The following is a 23,904-nucleotide window of genomic DNA, read 5'->3' as shown; positions in this document are numbered from 1 at the left end:
GCAGCAACAGGATCTTTTCCTAGAGGAAGATGCCCCATGAGGAATCGTGAGGAATGGGGGGCCTCACTCCCTGACTCCCCTGACATAAACGACGATGACGAGGCACCCAGTGGAGACACACACAGGCTGTGGAAACCGAGCCCCAGTACTAGGGTCCCGTGGCCATGTAGTCCTGAGGACAGACCCATTTACCACTGATTCACGTTATGTAAATGTTGGTGAATGTGAGTTCTAGAACATTCCTTCTACACAAAATACAAGTTTTTAACCACAAGCTTGATTCATTTTATGAACATCACACAGGGAGGGCTTGGAGGAAGGATAGCAGCTATTTAGGAAACAGGAATATAGTGAGGATTATGAGAATATGAATTTGTGACAAGGGAGTAATCCTAATAAAAATAATCTATGCTTGTAAATGATGACATGCAAGAGTTAGGGGGGGGAAAGTTGAATTAATGAGCGGTTATAATTGTAGATTTCTGATATGTCACATCTTGGAGTAATGGCCATTTATCAGTCTCCCCATAGCTGACTTCATGACTTGGTTCCTCAGACTGTATATGACGGGATTAAAGGTGGGGGACATCACCGTGTAGAACATAGAAATGACCATGTCAGACATGGGCAAGGTTCCTGAGGTCGGCTTCAGATAAGCAAAGCATCCAGTGAAGAGAAACAGCACCACAACCAGCAGGTGGGGAAGGCAGGTGGAGTAGGCCTTGGCCTTCCCTTCTGTGGATGGGATCTTCCTGACAGCAGAGAAGATGTGGACATAGGAAATGACAATGAATATGAAATAGCAGAAATCCAACACCACACCAATCGCAATAGGGACAAGTTCATTCATTAAATTCCCCAAGCAGGAAATAGCCAATAACTGGGGGATGTCACAGAAGAACTGGTGTACCAAGTTGGACCCACAGTAGAACAATGAGAAGGTTCCAGCTGTGTGCATCACAGCATAGAGACCCCCACCCAGCCAGGACACAGCTGTCAGCTGCACACACCTTTCCCTGCTCATGATGACCTCATAGTGCAGGGGGTGGCAGATGGTAGCATAGCGGTCAAGGCTCATCACCATGAGCAGGTGAAGCTCTGTAGCTCCTGAAACCATCACCATGAAGACCTGGAGGACACAGCCCAGGAAGGAGATGGAGCTGCTGTGCCTCAGAGAGTTGGCAATGGACTTGGGGACCGTGGCTGAGATGAGGCAGAGGTCCAAGGACAGACTCCTCAAGAAGAAGTACATGGGGGTGTGGAGGTGCCGGTCCAGGGTGGTTATGAGGATGATGAGCCCGTTCCCCAGCAGGGCGCACAGCTAGACCAGGGAGAAGTGCAGGGGGTGCAAGAAGACCATGGTCCCCTGGGTGGGGAACCCCAGGAGGATAAACTCTGTCACAGCTGTGAGATTCGTCACCCCTGGAGCCATCATCTGTGTAAAAACATTGAGCTGAATAAAACAGGACACCTACAAGGACAGTCACAGGTGTGTTCCAGCGGTCACTCTAAGGCTATGGAGTGAAGCAGCTCCATGTCTCTTGCTCTCTGTTGAGCCTTTTGTGTTCAGCTCCAGACACATTCCTTTATCACACTGGATCTGGGGTTGGGAAGGAGGGACATTTCGGTGATCATAAGATTCTGCTCTGGTTGATCTCATAGCCCTACTGACTGCCCCTCCCCACCACCCCAGCCCTGCTCTCCAGCCTCCTGCTCAGGCCTCAGAGTCTCCGCCCAGCACACCTCCCAGAGGTTGTCCAGGGCACAGCCCCAGAGTACACGTGACCATGCCCAGGCCCTCCCCACCCAGGAAAGCCTGTCCCTGCTCCTCCAGCACAGCCCTGTCTGGGGAGGCCCCACAGTGACAGGTGTACAGGGAGATGGGGTGTGCGGGTCCCTGTTTTCCTGCTCCCCAGGACCCAACACTGTCCTGGAGCTGAATGATCTGGGCTCAGCGTCCCTGTGTGGCGTGTCCTGACACCTCCTCTGTCAGATTCCTGCCCCTGTGGCCTCACTGGTGCCTCCTGATCCATCCCCTCATCTCCTCATCTCCCTGCCCCTTACTCCCCATGTCTGAGGACCCAGAGACCACATTTCCCGCAGAGTCTCCTCCTGGGTCACACCCACACGTCCCTCCTGCTGGATGGGCTCGTCCACCCTGGGTCCCTTCCGGCCCCTCTGACCCCCTCAGACTCATGCACATCTGTGCAGGGAGGAGGCCGCTTCGGGGCTGAGCCAGACGGTCTGTGCGTGTGTCTGTCCCTGCCCGTCCCAGGGACCCGGGTCCCCCGGGTTCAGGTTTGTTCCTCCCCCCAGGCCCATGCGTGAGTGTGGACATCTGGACACAGGGCAGCCCTGCCCTCTCTCCTCCCCGCCAGTCTCATCCTCTCCCCCCTATGTGGGGTGACAGAGTGGCAGGTCCTGGGGAGGCAGGACTTTTTAGGGGAATGTGGGGAATAAACTTGTGGCTATACATCAGTGTTCATACAATTCCAAGTAATTTAATAAAAACTAGAAGATAAATGAAAATACCAGGTGGTCATACATGTAGACATCATAGGAGTGATTTAAAATACTATTTGTAATGATGAAATAATTTTTGATACATATCTCTCCAGGTATTGTTAAAATATTGTGTTTTTTCATTTTAATATCACTAACAATCCTTGATTGATGAGTTGGGGAAAAATCCCAATTCCACGTCCAAAAGTAGCAGACGTCCGTGCCACCCTCCCGTTAGTGTTAGAGCCATGCAGTGGTGATCATGTTGCTTTAAAAAGTTTTTGAATTTCCACTTGTCTCATATATCTGTTGCAATAGTTCAGAACAAAATGGCTTAGCATTCTGATTTTTAATTATAAGTATTTTTTATTTGATTTTGAGTTCTTTAATCCCAATTTAATTGCTTCAATTGTTTTGATTTTATTTGACACTTATACACACTTACTCTTTGAGCTGAGTGCCCAGATCATAGTTATGAAGTTATATGCATCGTATATTAAAATCTACTAATATGATGATGCTATTAAAATTCATAATATTTGGATTTTTCTAATAAAAAAAAAATTTCTGTCATTGAATCTTAACCCCAGGATGATAAGGCAGTGCATCGTTGAGGAACTTGTGTAACTCTAGCAGCAATATTTTTCATTATTTATGAAATGACTCTTTTGGATGATGTGCTTTCTCTAATCTACAATTAACCTTGAAATATAAAAACTTTCAAGTCTGAAGGATTTCTATTCTGAAAACTGTTTACGAACAGAATAGCTGCATTCTGAGGGGGGCGTTTCCAGCTGTCCTGACGAGTCTCTGTCCTGAGGTTGTCCTCATGGCAGGACAGAGGGCTCCCGGCCTCTCACTCCATGGTGGGGGCTCATGGGGAGCCTCTGATCACTCATAGGATGTTGCACCCCGTCCCTCGCTGCATCATGGACAGAGCAGGGCCTCATGGCTGAGCTATTTGAGCTCTGGAACTGGTGTCCGCGTGTTGGACACTGTCCAGATTCCAGCCCTCAGGGACCTTCCTCCCGAGGGAAAGTGTGTGTTTACTCGACTGTGTTAATTGGGTCGTCCTATATCACATTCAGTGAGAAATTAGTGCACTGAGTGTGTCAGAGGCATTTTTGTTAGTTTTTACACCTGTTAGGACAGGTCAGTTTTTACTCCTTGCCAGTCTCCATCACCCTGCACTGACCGTCCACGGGGCACCTGGGTGTGGCCCAGCAGAATTCATGCTCTTGCTCTGATATAATCCTGGTTTTTGCTTTTGTTTCCTTAAAAGCCTTAAAAGCTGTCCATCCTTAAAAGCCACAATATGTGCCACATCCAAAGGGAGCTGGAAAGTCACCGTCACCCACTGCGTGCTGGTGGGGGAGGGTGATGAGGCGGGCTGGAGGCAGGGGCAATGGGTGGGGGTAGCGAGGTGGACAGACAAGGGAAAACTCAGCAGATGTGAAGTTTAATGGGTGGAGCCTGGATCTTCTGAAATGTGTGTCTTCATGTCACTTAAATATTATTTACGAGATTTGTTCCACTCTCAATACCTGTAACTCTGCATTTCAGCTTGCGTAGTTACTACTGTTAAGCATTTCACCTTTACCTTAATAAATGAGATAGGTTTGGGCTTCTGTGCATGGTGGCTTTTCCTGGGGTCTTGATCTTGTGATTAGAGTGGCTTTTCATGTTGGAAACTTCTTGTAAAATAACTTTTTTATTTATGGATTCAAATAGTGTAATATGGTTAGATGCAGGCTCATAAAAATTAAAGACATATTTATGTGACAACGTTAGCTAGATTCAAGGTGACTGCATGTGCATGTGTGCGTGGGTTTGCATGTGTACATGTGTGTGCACATGTGGGTGTGTGGGTGTGCGTGCGGGCATGGTCTTTGAAAACTCCTTGTGGGGAGGTTGGAGAACGGATGATAAGTGACCTCTGAGGTTCCGCCAAATCCCGTGGTGTGTATGGTGTTATCCGATGAACATCCCAGCATCTGCTAATATGCATATGCGATGGGTTCTTGTGTGCTCGAAGTAGTTCTGATTATATTTCAACATGACACAGATGTTACAGTAGCATTTATGACAGACTTAGATTAACCTCATTTTCTATCAACTACTGAAGATAATTTCAATACCCTTTCAAAACACACAGTAAAGGAAATGCATTAGTAAAGTCAAAACTTTATTAATTTCTAAAGAACAGAAGACCTGTGCACTGTGGGTTGTGCAGGACCTGGAATGGCCTGGCCTAGGGAGCGGGGCCACATGCCATTCAGTCCGTGCTCCCAGATCGGGGGAATTTCGTCTTTTGTCAAGTGTTTCTGTAGATCTTGTGTCTGCTTTTTCATTGAGTTGTTTGTTTGTTTTTTTGTTGACTCTTTGTTTGAGTATTTATATTTCTTGGGTATTAAGCCCTGGTGGGATGGTGGCTTGCAAATAGCTCCTCCCATTCAGTAAGTTGACTTTTTCTTTTGGATGTTGGTGGTAGAGGAATTCTTGCTCTCATCTAATCCTGGGTTTTTGCTTTTGTTTCCTTTGCTTGTGGCTTTGAATCCACACAGATATATCTGAAGCTGAAGTCAGAGTCTATGTTTTCTTCTCTGTGTTTTATCGTTTTATATCTTACATTAAAATAATAAGTGCATTTAGTAACTTTTGTATATAGTGTGAGATAATGGTCTAGTTTCATTATTTTGCATGTGGTTGTCCAGACTCCCCCGCACCATTTATTGAAGAGACCCCCATTAGTCATTGCTGCAAGAGTTGTGTGTATATATATATGTTGGGGCCTTGTTCCATTGATCCATGTGTGGTTTCCTCCCAACAACGTGCTCTTTTGATTACTATCACTTTGTAGTATGGTTTGAATCAGGATCATAAAACCTCCATTTTGCTTTTATTGCTCAATTGCTTTGCTAGTCAAGATCTTTTGTGCTTCCTGCAAATGTTAAGGATTTCTTTGTTCTAATTCTGTGAAGAATGCTACTGGGATTTTGATAGGCATTGTATGAATTTGTACATTGCTTTATGGATAATGACCTTTTTGAAAATGCTATTTTTTCTGATCCATGAGAAAAGTATGTTTTCCTATTTCTTTGTCCTTTCTAACTTATTTCATTGCTGTCATAGATCTTAGTGTGTGGGTGTTTAACCCACTGATCAAACTTATCCTAGGTATTTTATTCTTGTTAATGTCATTGTAATGGGCTTGTCTTTATTTCTCTTTCAGGTAGTTATTTCTCTTTCAGGTAGTTTCTGTGTACAGAAAAACAACTGAAATTTTATAGTGATTTTGTAGCGTGCAACTTTGCACTATTTATTATTTTCAGTTTGTTGATTGAGTCATCAGTGCGTGCACATCTGCCTCCATGTCACCTGCACAAAGGAGCCACTTTACTCCAGTCTGGATACCCTTTATGTCTCGTAACTGCCTGACCCCTCTGCCGGGACCCGCAGCATCAGGTTGAACAACACTGGTGAGGGAGGCCACTCAATCTCCCTCTTGACCGTAGAGGAGGAGCTTTCAGTTTTTGTTTTTTTGTTTTGTTTTGATTTTTGCCACCAACTGTGATGTTAGGTCTGGATCGTCATTTATGAGTCATTTATTGTTAGCATTTGTTTCTTATACCCATTTTATTCAGAAGATTTTTTTTCTGATCAAATGGATGCTGTGTCTTGCCAATTGTTCCTTCTGAATCTATTCAATTAATTTTATGATGTCCCCTTCATTTCTATTACATTGATTTGACAAGAACCTATACAAAGTTCAACTCCAAATGGATCACTGGCCTTTTGTAAAACACCATAGCATAAACACAGCACTTGACACAGCCTGAAGTCTAGGTAACCTTGAGTGTGGTGATTCTTTGTAGATACATTTCCAAAGACATGAAGCATGAAAAGGAAAAATGATACCCTGGAGTTCAGGAAAATTAAAAACTTACCTGGAGAGGAAAATACCAAGAGAGGAGAAAAAAGCCACACTCTGTGAGAAAATACCTACCAAAGATGCACTTGAAAAAAGACCTTTATACAAAAATAAGCAAATGCTTGTAGGACTCAAGAAGAACAGAGACAGTTCCGGGCCTCCCCTGGTGGCACAGCAGTTAAGCGCTGGGCTGGGAGGCTGCCCACATCCTCTGCAGTGATGGTTCAATGCCCGGCTGCCGGCAAGGGTCCCACAGAAAATAAAAAAAAGAACATAGATGGTTCCACCAGAGGGGCCGGCAAGCTCACTAGACACTCCACAGAGCAGGTGTCACCCAAGCAGGCTGCTGAAAATCGTTTCCCCTCGTCCATCACCAAGAACCGCAGAGAGCATTTGAGATGCCCCCACACACCTGCCCAGAAACCAAGCCCCACACAATAATGATGAAAGGAACATCAGGGCCTCTCACATGTCCCCTGTGGGAAGAAGCCAACTTGACACTCATTTATAAGACAGTTTAATGGGGGTCAGAGGAAGCTGAAGTGTCTCTCAACTCGTGGTCAAGTGTTCACTTATTCTGCATTAACCCAAAGGCGGGAGAAACTTCTGCACTCACACAAAGCTTCACAAGTGTTTACGGTAACTTTATTCTTCTTGCCAAAATTTGGAAGGAAGTGAGTCACACCTCAGAATGGATAAATGGTGGCCAGGTATGCAGACGACGGCTGTCACCCAGTGAGAGCAGAGGGAGCTCCCTGCATAAGAAGGATGTGAAGGAAGCTGAGCTGGACTCTGCGAAGTAGAAGAAGTCAAACTGAAAAGTTGGACCTGTCCAACTCCATGGCCTTCTGGAAAGACCTGAACGATGGAGACAGGGAGAAGATCGGCGGTCTGCAGGGTGAGAGGGTGACAATGGCAGGGTGCAGATGTTCGGGGGACTTGTGAGGTGCACTGGGTGCTGTGATGATGACGAGTGTCTGTCACGATGCATTGGCCCAAACCCACAAAATGTAAAACACCAAGGGGGAAGCCCAAGAGTGAGCCATGGGCTGGACTCCATGATGAGGCGCCAAAGTGGACACATCCTCAGTTAAAACTGCATGATTCTGATGAATCTTGCTGCTTTGGGAGTGAGATGGTGCATTTGTGAGTTGAAGAGAGTATGGAAAACCTGCATCTCCCTCACACTATTTGTGTTTAGAAACTACTGCAAATCTTCAAGTCTTGGAAAACAAATATTCAAATTAAAATATTAAGAAATATTGTAAATAGAGCTGTACAAGGTAACTATTATTGTAAAGAAGAAGTAGAGTTTTCACATTTTGGTGAGTATCCCCTTGAACAGCATGACCACCGCTGACTTCATGGCCTGGTTCCTCAGACTGTATATGATGGGATTAAAGGTGGGGGGCACCACCATGTAGAACATAGAAATGACGAGGTCAGACGTGGATGGAGTCCCAGAAGTCGGCTTCAGGTAAGCAAAGCATCCAGTGGAGAGATACAGCACCACAACAAGCAGGTGGGGCAGGCACGTGGAATAGACTCTCTGCTGTTGGAGCCAACCGGACAGTGGTCAGGTGGAGCTGGCCATGCCTAGGGTAGCTGCATGGACCATGAGGCCAGGCGTGGAGGGACATGGAGTGACCAAAGTCCATTTCCTCCCCTGTAGGGAGTGACCCCTTCATGAGCAGTCCCGGCTGGTCCAACGATGGGAGGACACGCAGGACAGTCCCGGAACCTCCCTGATGCGTGTTCGCCTTTGACTGAGATGTGGGTATTTGTGCCCAAAAGGCTCTGCGAGGTGGATGCGGCCCTGAGGACAGTGTGGGGGTGGGGGGCAGTTAGGGGGCATACAATTGGAGCCCCGGGCTGGCCAAGGCCAGTGTGAGGGACACGCGCTGCCCATCGTGGATGGCCATGGATGCAGGCAGGAGGGCACCTGACGCTTCTCCCAACTCCAGGCATCCCCACGGTTGCCTTTAGAGGGACACACACTGTGGCACAGTCTGATTACCAGTGCTCCTGCGTGTCCCCCCCTCAGAATAGGGGTCAACACATGACCGCCCCGGGGGATCCTGCCTCTGGGCACTGTGAACCCCGTTGCTCTGGACCCCCGATACCACCCCAGAGATGACACCCACATCCTCCTGCGCTGCCTGCATGGTAGGGGCAGGGGGGTCAGAGTTGAGTGGGGTGTCCTTTAGGCTTCAGGGAGGTCGTTGGGGGCTGGAGGGGCTGGGGTGTTGCTCATGGTGGTTGGGAGGATCCTGCGTCCTCACTTAAAAACTTCTGGTTGAAACTCCTCAGCCAATGAAGGGAATGGTCAGTCCTTCCTGCTCACGCAAGCTGAGGAAAGCTTCTCAGCCCAGGAGTACATTCCCCACATTTAATCTCACCGGACTCAGACTCGAGTCTGTCCACCATGTGGATCCCAGTGTCCAGCACCCGCTGAGGGAAGGGGACATGGTGGAAATTGTGGGCTGAGTGTGAGGAGCTGAAGCTTCATCATTGGGAGCTCTCAGAGGTCCCAGGAAGCAGCAGGACAGACTCTGCCCAGCTTATTAGACATTAATGCTGAATAATGACACGATCACGCCCTGGACTGAGCTGGCCCCGCAGGATGAGCCCATCCTGGGAACAAACACATCCATGTAGGGGTCAGGACGCGCCACCGACCTCGAAGCAGGGTCTGGAGACTGAATCCACCTGCCCGCGATTCTGCAGACACCGGGCATCCTCTGTAGAGACTGTCCACCTGGGCTTTGGCCCGTGTCTCGACTGGGGTGCTGCTGCCTGTTGTGGTGGGGACACACTTGTGTGGATGGACACTCGCCCTTCTCAGGAGTGTGGGGTGCACATGGCTTCTCCCTGTGCAGGGCCTGTGCTCACAGCGGGTTCTGAGGCCCAGGAGTGCTCTAATATGGTAGGGCCACTTTTTATTACCCTTGGTGTTCCCTGTCCTTGAATTGTGGAGGCAGGAGGGTTTTCACATGGTTGTTCTGTGGAGTGTTAGGGGGCCACCACACACACAGAGGGGCAGCAATGGAACCCCAAAACAAGACATGCCAAATGACAATTATTACCATGACCCCATATCACCCCTCTGGGGAGGTCAAATCCTCTTCTCAACAAGTCTAGGGGCTTCGCTCAAAGCCAAGACAGAAAGTGTGTAAAGTCCATGGCCCGAGAGTGATGGAGGCCCGGGGAGAGACACCTGCCATCAGGGTCTTTCATGGAAAGATGAGTAACTTGGGGGACTTCCCCACACAGATTTTATTCTGAAATATCAATGGACTCGGTCTGCGGTTAACGTGCATTTTAAAGAATGTTAAAAAACATTCTTAAATGTTAAGAAACATACATTTTATGAGAGAAATATTTTCTGGACTGAGTCTGTTATGATCCGTCAGGCGTGATTGGAGACACCGTGTCCTGCTGCAGAGAGGACGCATGAGGGAGGAGCCTCCCCCAGCTCATGTTCTCAGGGTGGGTGAGCAGTCGTGAGGCCCCAGAGTTTATAGCACAGAAGCTGCCGGAGAATAAATATTTACAGATATCGCCCTGCTTCACTTTACATGATGTAGAAAGTGACATAGTCCCCGAAGTACCAGAAAGTGGAGAAGACCTGGTACAGGACATCCACAGAAAACCTGGAAAACTACGGGAACCCCTAAAAATAAACACAACAAGAAGTGTCTTAAAAATTATAAAATTTAAAAGATGAAACAAAGTTCTTCAAAAGTAATTCACTTCAAAAAATACTACACCCTCAAGGTGCTGTAACCAAATCAGACACCGTATAAATGAACATCAAGTACAGGTTCAATCACAGATTAAGATTCTTTCGCAAACTTCCATCCATCTCCAGGAGATTCACATCAAGTGTAATTTCTACTTGACCTTTGAGCAGAAACATGAATGTCTCTCAGAGGAAGTTGCCCCATCAGGAGTCAGGTGTGTGGGACCCTCCAGCTGTCTCCCTACCTCCACAGGGACAGGCTTCAGGGGAGACACACACAGGCTGTGGGAACGGAGCCCCAGGACTAGGGTGCCGTGACCGTGTGCTCCCGGGGACAGACCCCTTACCACTGCTGGATTTCATGAAAATGTTGGGGATGTGTGAGGTAGAACATACTTTCATATACCAACCGTAATATTTAAAGAACAGAATTCATATCATGTATGTAACATGGATGGGTGTTTTGGAAATGTCTGCATTAGTTTAGAAGATAGAAATTTGAATAATAGAACAATGTTAAAATTTGTCCAAGGAAATCTGTAATGAAAGTCTTATTGTTCTTTAATAAGGGGACTGGTAATGGAGGTAAAATCTAAATAAATGAGGGGTCCAAAAATGTAGATTGCATAATTAATTAATGAAAACAATGATATCTCACATGCTGGTGTACTGGCCCTTCATCAGTCTCCCCACAGCCGTCTTCATGGCTTGGTTCCTCAGACTGTATATGACAGGATTAAAGGTGGGGGGCACCATCGTGTAGAACATAGAAATGACCAGGTCAGAGGTAGACGAGGTCCCTGAGGTCGGCTTCAGATAAGCAAAGAATCCAGTGAAGAGAAATAGCACCACAACCAGCAGGTGGGGAAGGCAGGTGGAGTAGGCCTTGGCCTTCCCTTCTGTGGATGGGATCTTCCTGACAGCAGAGAAGATATGCACATAGGAAATGACGATAATAGTGAAACAGCAGATACCCCAGACCACACTAATGAGCATGGGGACAAGTTCGCTCATTAAATTTCCAGAGCAGGAAATAGCCAATAACTGGGGGATGTCACAGAAGAACTGGTGGACCACATTGGACCAACAGTAGGACAAGGAGAAGGTTCCAGCTGTGTTCATTACAGCAAATAGGCCCCCACCCAGCCAGGACACAGCTGTCAGCTGCACACACCTGTCCCTGCTCATGATGACCTCATAGTGCAGGGGGTGGCAGATGGCAGCATAGCGGTCAATGCTCATCACCGTGAGGTGGTTCATCTCTCCACATGCTGAAAGAATAAGCATAAAGACCTGGAGGACACAGCCCTGGAAGGAGATGGAGCTGCTGTGCCTCAGAGAGTTGGCAATGGACTTGGGGACCGTGGCTGAGATGAGGCAGAGGTCCGTGAAGGACAGACTCCTCAGGAAGAAGTACATGGGGGTGTGGAGGTGCCGGTCCAGGGTGGTGATGAGGACGATGAGCCCGTTCCCCAGCAGGGCACACAGGTAGACCAGGGAGAAGAGCAGCGGGTGCAAGAAGACCATGGTCCCCTGGGTGGGGAACCCCAGGAGGACGAATTCTGTCAAGGCTGTGAGATTGGTCAGCCCTGGAGCCATCATCTGTATAAAAAATAAAGAGGCAGATAACATTTCATATTCGCCAATTTTGAACACAAAATGTGTTATCAACATAAAACAAATGTGCAATCTATTTATGGTTTATCGTTAGCTGAGCAAATTCATGTTTTACCTCATGTGAATGCACTATTGAAGTATTGTCCAAACATGTGTCTATAAATTTCTGAAGAAATTAATTTTGAATGACCTTGATAAAACCTGAATATCAGGTCTCTCAGTGAACTGAACTGACAGATCACCAGTGCCCAGTCATTCCCAGGCCGGTGGCTCCCCCTCCTGCCAGGCCCTGGCGACTCTGCCCAGCACACCTCCCAGAGGTTGTTCAGGGCACAGCCCCATAGGACACCTGCGGAAACCCAGCCCCTCCCAACCCTGGAGAGCCTGTCCCTGCTCCTCCAGCACAGCCCTGGTCTGGGAAGGCCCCACAGAGACGGGTGTTTAGTGAGATGGGGTGTGCGGGTCCCCATTTTCCTGTTCCCCAGGACCCGACACTGTCCTGGAACTGTATGATCTGGGCTCTTCGTCCCTGTGCAGCATGTCCTGATGCCTCCTCTGTCAGATTCCTGCCCCTGTGACCTCACTGCTGCCTCCTGGTCCATCTCCTCATCTCCTCATCTCCTTGCCAGTGACTCCCCAAATCTGAGGATGTCAGTGCCACCATCATGTTAGTGCCAGAACCATGAAGGTGTCAACAGAGTCGCTGACAAGTTACTGAATTTCTTCCTGACTCATATCTGTCATCATGTTTAGGAGAAAAGGCATAACATTCTGAATTGAACAATAAGTGTAATTTTTAATTCCCTCTGGAATGTCTTCATCACCATTCAATTCTATTAATTGCTGTGATTTTATTCAATGACCAGAACCCACTGAGTGTGCTGATGCCCATCCCAGGTGTGCGGCAGAAATCATCACATCTCCCATGTATCAAAACCTATGCTCAATGTATTAAAAGTCAATATCTTTCACCATCGTAAATTACATGAGAATGTGTCTTCTCTCACCGAGCCTCACCCAGGCTGACAGGGCAGTGGGACATGATGACTTGACCCATCAGCATAGGTTGCCATGATTTACAAAGTGAATAGTTTAAATTCGGCACATTCTCCAGTCTAAAATGAAGCTTGACATGGGAAATTTTCCAAATGTGAGTGGATTCTCCCCTGCAAACGGCTGGGGGCAGATACCTGCTGTCTGGGAGTAAAGTTGCCAGTGCCGTGTCGAGTCTCTCCCCTGACGTTGTCCCCATGGCAGGACAGAGGGTGACCTGGCCTCTCACTCCATGGTCGGGGCTTGTGGGAAGTCTCTGAGCACTCACAGGATGTTGCACCCCGTCCTGCGCCACCTCAAGGACAGAGCAGGGACTCAGGGCTGGGCTATTTGAGCTCTGGAGCTGGTGTCCATGTGTTGGACACTGTCCAGATTCCAGCCCTCAGGGACCTTCCTCCAGAGGGAAAGTGTGTGTTTACTTGACTGTGTTAATTGGAACATCCTGCAGTCTGTTTCAGCGAGTAATTATCACACTCAGTGTGTAGATGTGATTTGTGTCTGGCTCACGCCTCTATGGATGTGAATAGACAAATGCTCATGTCCAGGTTCCATTCCCCACCTGTCGGTCCCGCCGTGGTCACCATCAGTCATAACAGTGCCCTGAGTCCCTGTCTAGACAGCTGGACAGTCACCCATCACCCCCCATGTGCCCTTCACGGAGAGGCCCTGGGAATGGATGTGAAGGGGATGTGGGTAGGCCTGAGGCCAGTGGGAAGTGACAAGGAGAAAGGAAGGTGGGATTCCAGGGAGGGGAGTGGAGTGGAAAGACAATGGACATCCAGCAGAAGTGAGTGACCACGGGGGTCACCAGCCCTTCGGGAATAGAAACTTTACTGGTCTCTGAAATAGTGTATCCTGTGGTTCTTTTCCACCCCAGCCCCTGTCCCTGCACTTACATTAGAATTGTCCTTTGTTGGGATCATTTGCTTTTAATCTTTAGGAAACAGTATTATAGGGTTTCTGCTCATGGTGTCATATCCTTAGGTTTGCTGCATCACGATGGTGATGTCACACATGGAAACAGGCATTTATCTGCTTGAGTTTACTCTTCTGCAGGGGGTGGGGCAGGACCTGCTTCACTCTGCTGCATGTGTCTGTCTGCTTCTCCCAGAACCATCTCCCCACTTTCCTGCTCCAGTGCCTGCTCTGGCTCCTCTGTCGTAGAGTCATTGTCCCTCCTGATGAGGGTGGGTTCCTGGGCCCTTGTTATATTCCAGGGGTTTGTGTGTCTGCTTTTCTCCAGTGCCATGCTGCTTTAATTATTAGAGCTTTATTGTATGGACTGGAGTATGAAAGTGTGTTTCTTCCTGTCTTACTCATTTTTGTCAAGACTGTTTGGATAGTTGTCCTATTTTGTAGTTCCATATGCAGGCCCATCAGCAGTTTGCTCAAGGGCGGGGCGGCCAGAGCCTGCTCCAGTGGTCCTGACGCTGCGTGCCCTGAGCACTTCAGGGTATCTGGGCAGGGACACAGGTGCTTCAATGCCCAGTTGAGACGTGGGTCAGCACGTCTGCTGCAGCTGCATCTGGGCTCGGAGCCAGCATGATAACAGGGAGTGCCCTGGGCCTGCTCTCCTGTGGCTCATGCCAGGCTGGGTACAACTGGCACGTCAACGCAGGGCTAGTGCCCATCCTAGCCACCGTGCCGTGGCCTTGCACCTCTCGGGTAGGGCTCCTGGAACACCGAGACTGGGCAGAAGGACACTGAGGACTCACAGAGGCTGAGGAGACTCCAGTCACTCAAGGCCAGCCCTGAGGTCAGTTGGTGGCTTGAACTTGGGGGACCCCCTCCAGCAGCAGGAGGCACAGAGCTTTGCCCTTGGTCTTCTGCCAGATCTGCTTCCTCCCGCTTCTGCCCATGGGGCTGACCTGAGGTGCAGGTCACTGTCCTCTTGCCCGTGTTCGGGAGTCCACCTGCCCCCTTCGAGGCGTCATCACTTTCTCTTCCCCAACCCCTCAGTGTGGAACGGGCAGTGTCCCCCTTGCTGGGCTCTCCCGGTGGGCATGGGCACAACATTCTCCCTGCCTCCTCCGCAGAGGCCGCTTGTTTTGAGTCCGTTTCCTGAGGACACCGCCCGCCACCCCCTCTGTTGCGTCCTTGACCGGCGACTGGCCCTGAGAGTGGGCACCGTGGGGACACACTCGCCATCGGGCACGGCGCCCTCTAAGGCTCCCTCTCCCATACTGGCTGAGGTTTGGTCTGAGGATGGTCACTGTGGTGTCTCCCTCCCGCCGGGCTCCTGTCCCAGCCCTGGCGAGTCTGTCTTCGTTTCCTCCCCCGCCCCCCCCCCCCCCCCCGCGCTGCGCGCTCTGAGGCCCAGGCATCAGCTGGCCCAGCCGGAGACAAGCACGTGGACTCCTGACGCAGTGCCAGGACACGTTCCTTCCCCAGGGGAGTAGCCTCTGGCTCAGGCTCTGGAGACCTCACCCCGGGATCAGCCCAGCCGCTGCCTCAGGCCCCGGGCCAGGCCCGAGCCGGCAGCCGTCCAGGGAGAGCAGCCGGGCCTGCGCTCTAGGGAGGAGGAGAATGTCAGCGTTGTCTGTGTGCATGTGAGTGGGTTTCGCCCTGATGGATGCGGGGGTGAGGGAGATGCAGTTTAGGGTCCCACATATTCTGCCTTTGAAGTCGTCTCCTCTGTCTTGTGAATACACCCCGTGGCCTCTTTTCATCCACGATGAAGTAAACGTCCTCTATTTTGTCTCATGTGTCGTTCGTGTGACAGAGGAACAATCCACCGCTGCTCTGGGGAGACAGGGGCAGGGACGAGGCCACCCGGGTCTGCGCAGGCCATGCTGCGAGTGGCGGGTGGGCCCCTCGCTTCCCTAACACCCGTGGGTGTTGTGAGCTTGGTGGGGAGGGGGGCCCGGGGTCAGGGGTCAGGGAAGCGGGGCACACAGGCAAGCTGGCAGACGGGGCAGGCGCCCAGAGGCCAGCAGGTGTGTCGCCTCCGAGCTCAGGGCACAGTTGGACAGCCTACAGCCCCCAAGGCTTGCCTGTGTCTCCCTGGGGCATCGCGATTCTGAGCACCACGCGGTCAGCAGTTTCTCAAGTCACCTTTGACCAGTGACCGTCCACACTGATGACGGTGGCCCCGGACCCTCCCGGAGCCGAGCCCCCCGGGAGAGGACACCCCTTTCCCTCCTACTCAGCAGGCGGCCTGGGCAGCATGTCAGGCAGGGTCAGCGCCCAGGTGGGGTGTCCTTCAGGGGCTCAGGGAGAAGGTACAGGGGCAGGGGCTGGGGAGCCGCTCGTGGGGTTAACTGGGAACCCGCATGGTCACCGAGATTGTCATGTCTCAGCCAACGAGGGAATGTCCGTCCTTCCTGCCCAACCTGGCTAAGCAGCGTCCAGCCCCGGGTGCCCACAAGTGAGACTCAGAAATTAGACTCATGTGCTCTGATTCCTGGGAGGCCTCTGTGGGGAGATAGCGGGACAGCGAGTGGGATGGATGGAGAGCATCAATTTGCAACAGTCAGATGTCGCAAGAAATCACCTGATAGAACTTATTTAGGAGACTCAGATTCTATCCAATATTAAAATCAAAAGAAGCATCAGGAATGCAGGAGACTTTATGTCTCACAAACTTGACCTGTGACTCTGTCAGGGATGTTCAAGTGGCTGCAGGTGTGAGGCAGGTGGACACGCTCAGGAGCCAAGACGGTTTCAACCTGAATAAAAGGTGTGAGAGGCTGGGGGCTCCTGAACTCCCCCGGGAAAATGTCTCCGGGGGTCCGAGGTGTGTTGGATTGGGGTGTCTCTTTCTGTTGCTGGGTTTGTAGGTGGTGTGTACTTTGGACACTCGCCGTTGTCAGGTGTGTGAAATGCATGGAGCAACCTCATCTGGGTATTTGTCCCATATGCGCAGACTCTACAGTGCAGACCATGCACACCTATGTTCCCAGCAGCACTGTTCACCGTTGCCGGCCATTGTCCCAACCCAAGTGCTGGGGACAGAGGAGAGAATACATAATGTGTGTCCATACTCCATGGAATACCCCACTGCTATTAAAGAGTTGAACTAGTGTCCTTTGGGACCAAAGTGGACGTTGAAGAGTGTATGCTAGTGAGATAAGTCAAAAAGTGAAAGACATTGGCTCGTCTCACCCATCTGTGGATTATAATATAAAAAGCCAACAATTAAAACATTATAGTGGCAAACAGCGAAAGGAAAAGTTGGACTAAGTGAAAAAATTTTCTCTTTACCAGACAGAACAGGGCAGGAGAGCAGGAGTGTGGACGTAGGGGCTGGACACGGAAGGGCGTTTAGTAGATTCTGAGTGGACACTGGTGCTCGTGGGGGAGTGAAAAGTGACCCATGGTGAAAACAGTAAAAGTTCTAAATGAGTCTACTCCTTTGATAAGAACAAATAACAAATTAACATGATATTGGGATGAAACACTCATGGTAAAGATCCCTTCTCAACAGACACTTACTGGATTTTTTCAAAGAAAAGGAGAAAATACATCGACAGTAATCTGACCACGGAAAGACGTCATATCCCAAGGTCATGGGGACTGTGCTCTCATGCTATCACTGAAATGAATATTACTGTGAGTGATTTTCTAACGCAGGTTTCATCTGAAATTTGAATGGACGAGTCATGTCTGGTGATTAACTTCATTTTATTATTATAAATAGTTTCATGGACAAAATGTGCCCATTGGTCAGGAGAGTGACCTGCTCCCAGAGTGGAGCAACATCGCCCCCAGCTCACGTTCTCACTGTTAGGGAAACAAGAAAGAGAACCTCTGTGACTGCAGTGCAGATTGTGAAATTATTTTTAAAAACTGCAAATATCACCAAGCTAATGTTTGCATAATGTTTTACATCATTAAAAAAAAAAAAAGCACAGTTCCCAAGTGGAAGAAAAGTGAACTTAAGTGTAATCTACAAGAAGGTGGAGAAGACCTGGTAGAGGATCAAGATACAATCTGGAAAAGTAAGGGAACCTAAAAATCAACACAATGACAAGTTACACATTATAAACTTTTAAGTAGAAACATAGCTCTTCAAAGATAATTCATATAACTTTAGTTTTGAAAATGCCACATCGAGGGGGTGCAGTCACATTGGCATCCAAACAGGCATCATAGTTAACATTCCACCCATCCAGGTTTAACTCATAGATTCCTACTAACCAAGGAAGTGTCCATCCTTCCACCTCTGGCATAGTCAAGTGTAGTTTCCCTTTGTCCTTTGAGCAGCAAGAGGAAATTCTCCTAGAGGAAGATGCCCCATAAGGAATCATGAGGGACAGGGGCCCCACTCTCTGTCTACCCTGCCATCAACGAGGACAAGGCCCTCGGTGGAGACACATGCAGGTTGTGGGACCCGAGCCCCAGGACTGGGCTCCCGTGGCCATGTGGTCCTGAGGACAGACCTTTTTACCACTGCTCACGTTATGTAAATGTTGGTGAATGTGAGTTCTAGAACATTCTTTCTACACCAAATACAAATTTTTAACCACGAGCTGGATTCAGTTTATGAACATCACACAGGGAGGGCTTGGGGGAAGGATGCAGCAATTTAGGAAACCAGAGTATAGTGAGGATTATGAGAATATGAATTTGTGACAAGGGCCTAATCCTAATGCGAAATCTATGCTTATAAATGATGACATGTAAGAGTTGGGGGACAAAGCTGAATGAATGTGGGGTTATAATTGTAGATTTGTGATATCTCATATCTTGGAGTAATGACCATTTATCAGTCTCCCGACAGCTGATTTCATGGCTTGGTTCCTCAGACTGTATATGACGGGATTAAAGATGGGGGTCACCACTGTGTAGAACATAGAACTGACCAGGTCAGACATGGACGGGGTCCCTGAGGTTGGCTGTATGTAAGAAAAGCATCCAGTGAAGAGATATAGCATTACAACCAGCAGGTGGGAAAGGCAGGTGGAGTAGGCCTTGGCCTTCCCTTCTGTGGATGTGATCTTCCTGACAGCAGAGAAGATGTGGACATAGGAAATGATGATAAAGATGAAAGAGCAGACAGTCAACACCACACTAATGAGAATGGGGACAAGTTTGCTCATTACATTTTCTGAGCAAGAAATAGCCAATAACTTGGGGACGTCGCAGAAGAACTGGTGGACCACGTTGGACCCACAGTAGGACAAATAGAAGGTTCCAGCTGTGTGCATCACAACATAGAGACCCCCACCCAGCCAGGACACAGCTGTCAGCTGCACATACCTGTCCCTGCTCATGATGACCTCATAGTGCAGGGGGTGGCAGATGGCAAGCATAGTGGTCATGGCTCATCACTGTTAGCAGGGTCAGCTCTGAACCTGCTGAAAAAACATCATGATTACCTGGATGACACAGAGTCTTTCTTGGAAGGATGAGCAACTTGGGAGACTTCCCCACACAGATTTTATTCTCAAATCTCAATGGACTCGGTCTGGCGGTTAACATGCATTTATCTGGAGATGGAGCTGTTGTGCTTCAGAGAGCTGGCAATGGACTTGGGGACCGTGGCTGAGATGAGGCAGAGGTCCGTGAGGGACAGACTCCTCAGGAAGAAGTACATGGGGGTGTGGAGGTGCCAGTCCAGGGTGGTGATGAGGACGATGAACCCGTACCCCAGCAGGGCGCACAGGTAGACCAGGGAGAAGAGCAGTGCGTGCTAGAAGCCCATGGTCCACTGGGTGGGGAACCCCAGGAGGACAAATTCTGTCACAGCCATGAGATTGGTCACCCCTGGAGCCCTCATCTGTATTGAGAAAGGTGAAGGGAAGAAAATGTAAAAATCTTCCAAGATGCAATTTATGGGTTATCATATTGGTAATAAATCAATCTATTTTCTGCATAATTACTCCTTCTACCTCCTATTGAGTCAAAAATCATCATCTGCATAGACTTAAATATTCAGCCCATGTATTTCCATGCATGTGAATGTGCCATTATTATATTTTCTAAATAAGTCCTGAAAATTGGTGAAAACTGAAAAAATTCAACTCTCCCCTACAAAATTTGAAAAACTGAAAATCTCATGTCAGTCAACAAACTCAGGTGACAATCAGCTGACAACCTCAGCCACGGAGCTCCCTCCTCCTGCCCTGGCCCCGAGTCTCAGCCCAGCACACCACCCAGAGGTTGTCCAGGGCACAGCCCCAGAGAACATGTGACCGTGCCTAGCCCCTCCCCACCCTGGAGAGCTTGTCCCTGTTCCTCCAGAACAGCCCTGGTCTGGGGAGGCCCCACAGGGAAGGGTGTGCAGGGAGATGGGGTGTGCAAGTTGTTGGTGCCACAACAAGATTCCTGTCCTGTCTCTCCTGCCAGCCCCTCTAGTGCCTGAGAGTATGACTTGCTGCTGATGTCGCCTGGACATCGCCTCAACGTGGACAATCCAGGCCCGGGTGTGGGCAGGGTGGACATGGCGGGGCAGGGATCCCCTGGGGGCCGGAGGGGATCCATGGCCAGCCGTGGTGGGGAGGACAGGGCTCAGAGGACACTGAGGAACCAGCATGCGAGGAGCCTCCTCGAGACAGTGACCAGCGGGAATCACACTCTGGCGTGGGAGCCAACCAGATGGTGGTCAGCGCAGAGCTGGCCAAGCCCGGGGTAGCTGCACAGACCATGAGGGGGTCGCAGGATGGATAGAAATTGACTCAAGTCCATTTCCTCCCCTGATGGGAAGTGACCCCTTCTATATGCATGCCCGGGGGCGCCCACGGAACAGGAGGACACACATGACAAGTCCCGGAACGTCCCAGATGCATGTTCGTCTTTGACTGAAATGCAGATATTTGTGCCCAAAGGGTTCTGTGAGGCGGACACGGTCCCGAGGGCAGTGCAGGGCGGGGGGATGTCCTGTGGCTTCCGCTCAGGGCCTGGGGCTGGCCGAGGCCGGGGTGAGGGACATGCGCTGCCCAGCAGTGTCCAGCCATGGCCATAGACGTGATGGCACCTGGCGCTTCTCCCAACTCCAGGGATCCCCGTGGGTGCCTTTAGGCAGACAGACACTGTGGCCCCATCCGCCTACTAGTGCTCCCTCATGACCCCCCCATCCTCATGGTCGACACATGACCGCCCCTGGGGGATCCTGCCTCTGGGAACCCCGATGCTCTGGACCCTGCACTGCCCGGGAGACAACGCTGCCTTTCTCCTGCTCTGCCTGCATGGTAGGGGCAGGAGGGGGTCAGAGCCAGACAGGGTGTCATTTGGCCTCAGGGAGAAGGTCGTGGGAGGCTGGAGGGGCTGCTCACATGGGTTGTGGGATATCCTGCTTTCTCACTTAAACTCTTCTGGTAGAAACACCTCAGCCAATGAAGAGAATGTTTAGCCCTACCTGCTCACTCCGGCTGAGAAAAGCTCCTCAGCCCAGGAGCACATTCCCCACATTTAATCTCTCTGGACTCAGACTCGAGTCTGTCCTCCGTGTGGACCCCGGTGTCCAGCACACACTGATGTGATGGAAAGTGTGGGCTGAGTGTGAGGAGCTAAGCATCATCATCAGCAGCTCTCAGGGGTCCCAGGAAGCAGCAGGACAGAGTCCGCCCAGCTAATTAGACATTAACGCTGAATAATGACACGATCACGCCCTGGACTCCGCTGGTCCCTCAGGATGAGCCCATCTGTGGACGGATCAAACACATCCGTGCAGGGGTCAGGACGCGCCATCGAACTCTGAGCAGGGTCTGGAGTCTGAATCCACCTGCCCACATCTCTGCAGGCACTGGGTGACCTCCTTAGAGACTGTCCGCCTAGGCCTTGGCCCGTTTCTCAACTGGGGTGCTGCTCATTGTTGTGGCGGGGACACATGTGAGTGGTGGACACTCGCCCTTGTCAGGGGTGTGGGGTACACATGGCTTAAACCCGTGCAGGGCCTGTGCTCACAGTGGTTTCTGAGGCCCAGGAGCGCTCCAGTGTGGTGGGGCCACCTGTTTATTACCCTTGGGTTTCCCTGTCTTTGAATTGTGGAGGCATGAGGTGTCCACATGGGTGTTCGGTGGAGTGTGAGGGGGGCACTGCACAAACAGAGGGGCACAAATGGAACCCCAAAACAAGATAGCAAAGATGTGACAAATGGCAATTATTAAGATGACCCCACGTCGCCCCACTCGTGGGGTCAAATCCTCTTCTCAACAGAGTCTAGAGGCTTCGCTCAAAGCCAAGACAGAAAGTGTGTAAAGGCCGTGTCCCGAGAGTGATGGAGGCCCAGGGGGGAGACACCTGCCTTCAGAGTCTTTCATGGAAAGATGAGCAACTTGGGGGAATTCCCCACAGAGATTTTATTCTGAAATCTCAATGGACTCGGTCTGGCGGTTAACATGCATTTTAAAGAATATTAAAAAAAAAAAACATTTCATAAGAGAAATATTGTCTGACTGAGTCTGCTAAGATCCATCAGGCGTGTTTGGAGACACCATGTCCTGCTGCAGAGAGGACACGTGAGGGAGGAGCCTCCCCCAGCTCATGTTCTCAGGGTGGGTGAGCAGCCGTGAGGCCCCGGAGTTTACAGCACAGAAGCTGCTGGAGAATAAAAGTTACAGATATTGCTGTGCTTCACTTTACATGATGTAGAAAGTGACATAATCCCAGACGTACCGGAAAGTGGAGAAGAAGAACTGGAGCAGGACATCTACAAACAACCTAGAAAATTACAGGAACCCCTAAAAATAAACACAACAACAATGAATGTCTAAAATATTTAAAATTTAAAGGTGAAACATAGTTCTTCAAAAATAATTTGCATTAAAAAATCCACACCCTGAAGGTGCTTTAACCAGATCAGACTTTGTGTAAATGAACATCAAGTACAGGTTCAATCACAGATTCAGATTCTATCAGAAACTTCCATCCGTCTCTGGAGATTCATGTCAAGTATAATTTCTACTTGATCTTTGAGCAGAAACATGAATGTCTCTCAGAGGAAGTTGCCCCATCAGGAATCGGGGGGGTGGGGCCCACCAGCTGTCTCCCTCCCTCCACAGGGACGGGCCTCAGGGGAGTCACACACAGGCTTTGGTAACCGAGCCCCAGGACTGGGGTCCTGTGACCATGTGCCTCCAGGGACAGACCCCTTACCACTGCTGGATTTCATGAAAATATTGGGGATGTGTGAGTTCTAGAACATGCTTTCACATACCAGCTGTAATATTTAAAGACAGAATTCATATCATGTATGTCACATGGATGGGTGTTTTGGAAATGGCTGCATTGGTTTAGGAAATAGAGATTTGAAGACTAGAACAATGTTAAAATTTGCAAAGGAAATCTGTAATGAAACGTCTTATTTTACTTTAACATGTTGAATGGTAATAGAGGGAAAATCTAAACTAAGGGGCGCATAAATGTAGATTGGGTAATTAGTTAATGAAAACAATGATACCTCAAATGCTGGTGTACTGGCCCTTCATCAGTCTCCCCACAGACGACTTCAAGGCCTGGTTCCTTAGACTATAGATGACGGGATTAAAGGTGGGGGGCACCACCGTTTAGAACATAGAAATGACCAGGTCAGACAAGGACGGAGACACTGAGGTTGGCTTCAGATAAGGAAAGCATCCAGTAAAGAAAAACAGCACCACAACCAGCAGGTGGGGAAGGCAGGTGGAGTAGACTTTGGCCTTCCCTTCTGTGGATGGGATCTTCCTGACAGCAGAGAAGATACTGACATAGGAAATGATGACGAAAATGAAACACAGATACCCCAGACCACACTGATGAAAATGGGGACAAGTTCGCTCATTAAATTTTCTGAGCAGGAAATAGCCAATAACTGGTGGATGTCACAGAAGAACTGGTGGACCACGTTGGACCCACAGTAGGACAAGGAGAAGGTTCCTGCTGTGAACATCACAGCATAGAGACCGCCACCCTGCCAGGACACAGCTATCAGCTGCACACACCTGTTCCTGCTCATGATCACCTCATAGTGCAAGGGGTGGCAGTTGGCAGCATAACGGTCAAGGCTCATCACCGTGAGCAGGTGAAGCTCTGTAACTACTGAAATAATCATCATGAAGACCTGGAGGTCACAGCCTGGGAAGGAGATGGAGCTGCTGTTCCTCAGAGAGTTGGCAATGGACTTGGGGACCGTGGCTGA

At 49.6% G+C, this 23,904-nt stretch overlaps 1 protein-coding gene across 1 annotated transcript in view; it reads right to left on the bottom strand.

The window, feature by feature from the left end:
* Positions 1-490: 490 nt before the first annotated feature.
* The window catches only part of LOC311175195 (olfactory receptor 14A16-like), a gene marked incomplete at both ends in the record, with an annotated part of 66,197 nt that continues 42,783 nt past the window's right edge, over positions 491-23,904 (bottom strand). Inside the window, one exon of the mRNA XM_084240108.1 lies at positions 491-1,321. Coding sequence (XP_084096234.1) covers positions 491-1,321 — 831 coding nt within the window. The remainder of the gene's footprint in view (positions 1,322-23,904) is intronic.

The sequence above is a fragment of the Talpa europaea genome, assembly GCF_964194135.1.
Source record: "Talpa europaea genome assembly, chromosome: 8".
Classification (NCBI taxonomy): Eukaryota; Metazoa; Chordata; class Mammalia; order Eulipotyphla; family Talpidae; genus Talpa; species Talpa europaea.
The sequence above is the reverse complement of the archived record's forward strand: the minus strand, read 5'-3'. Positions and strand labels throughout refer to the sequence as shown.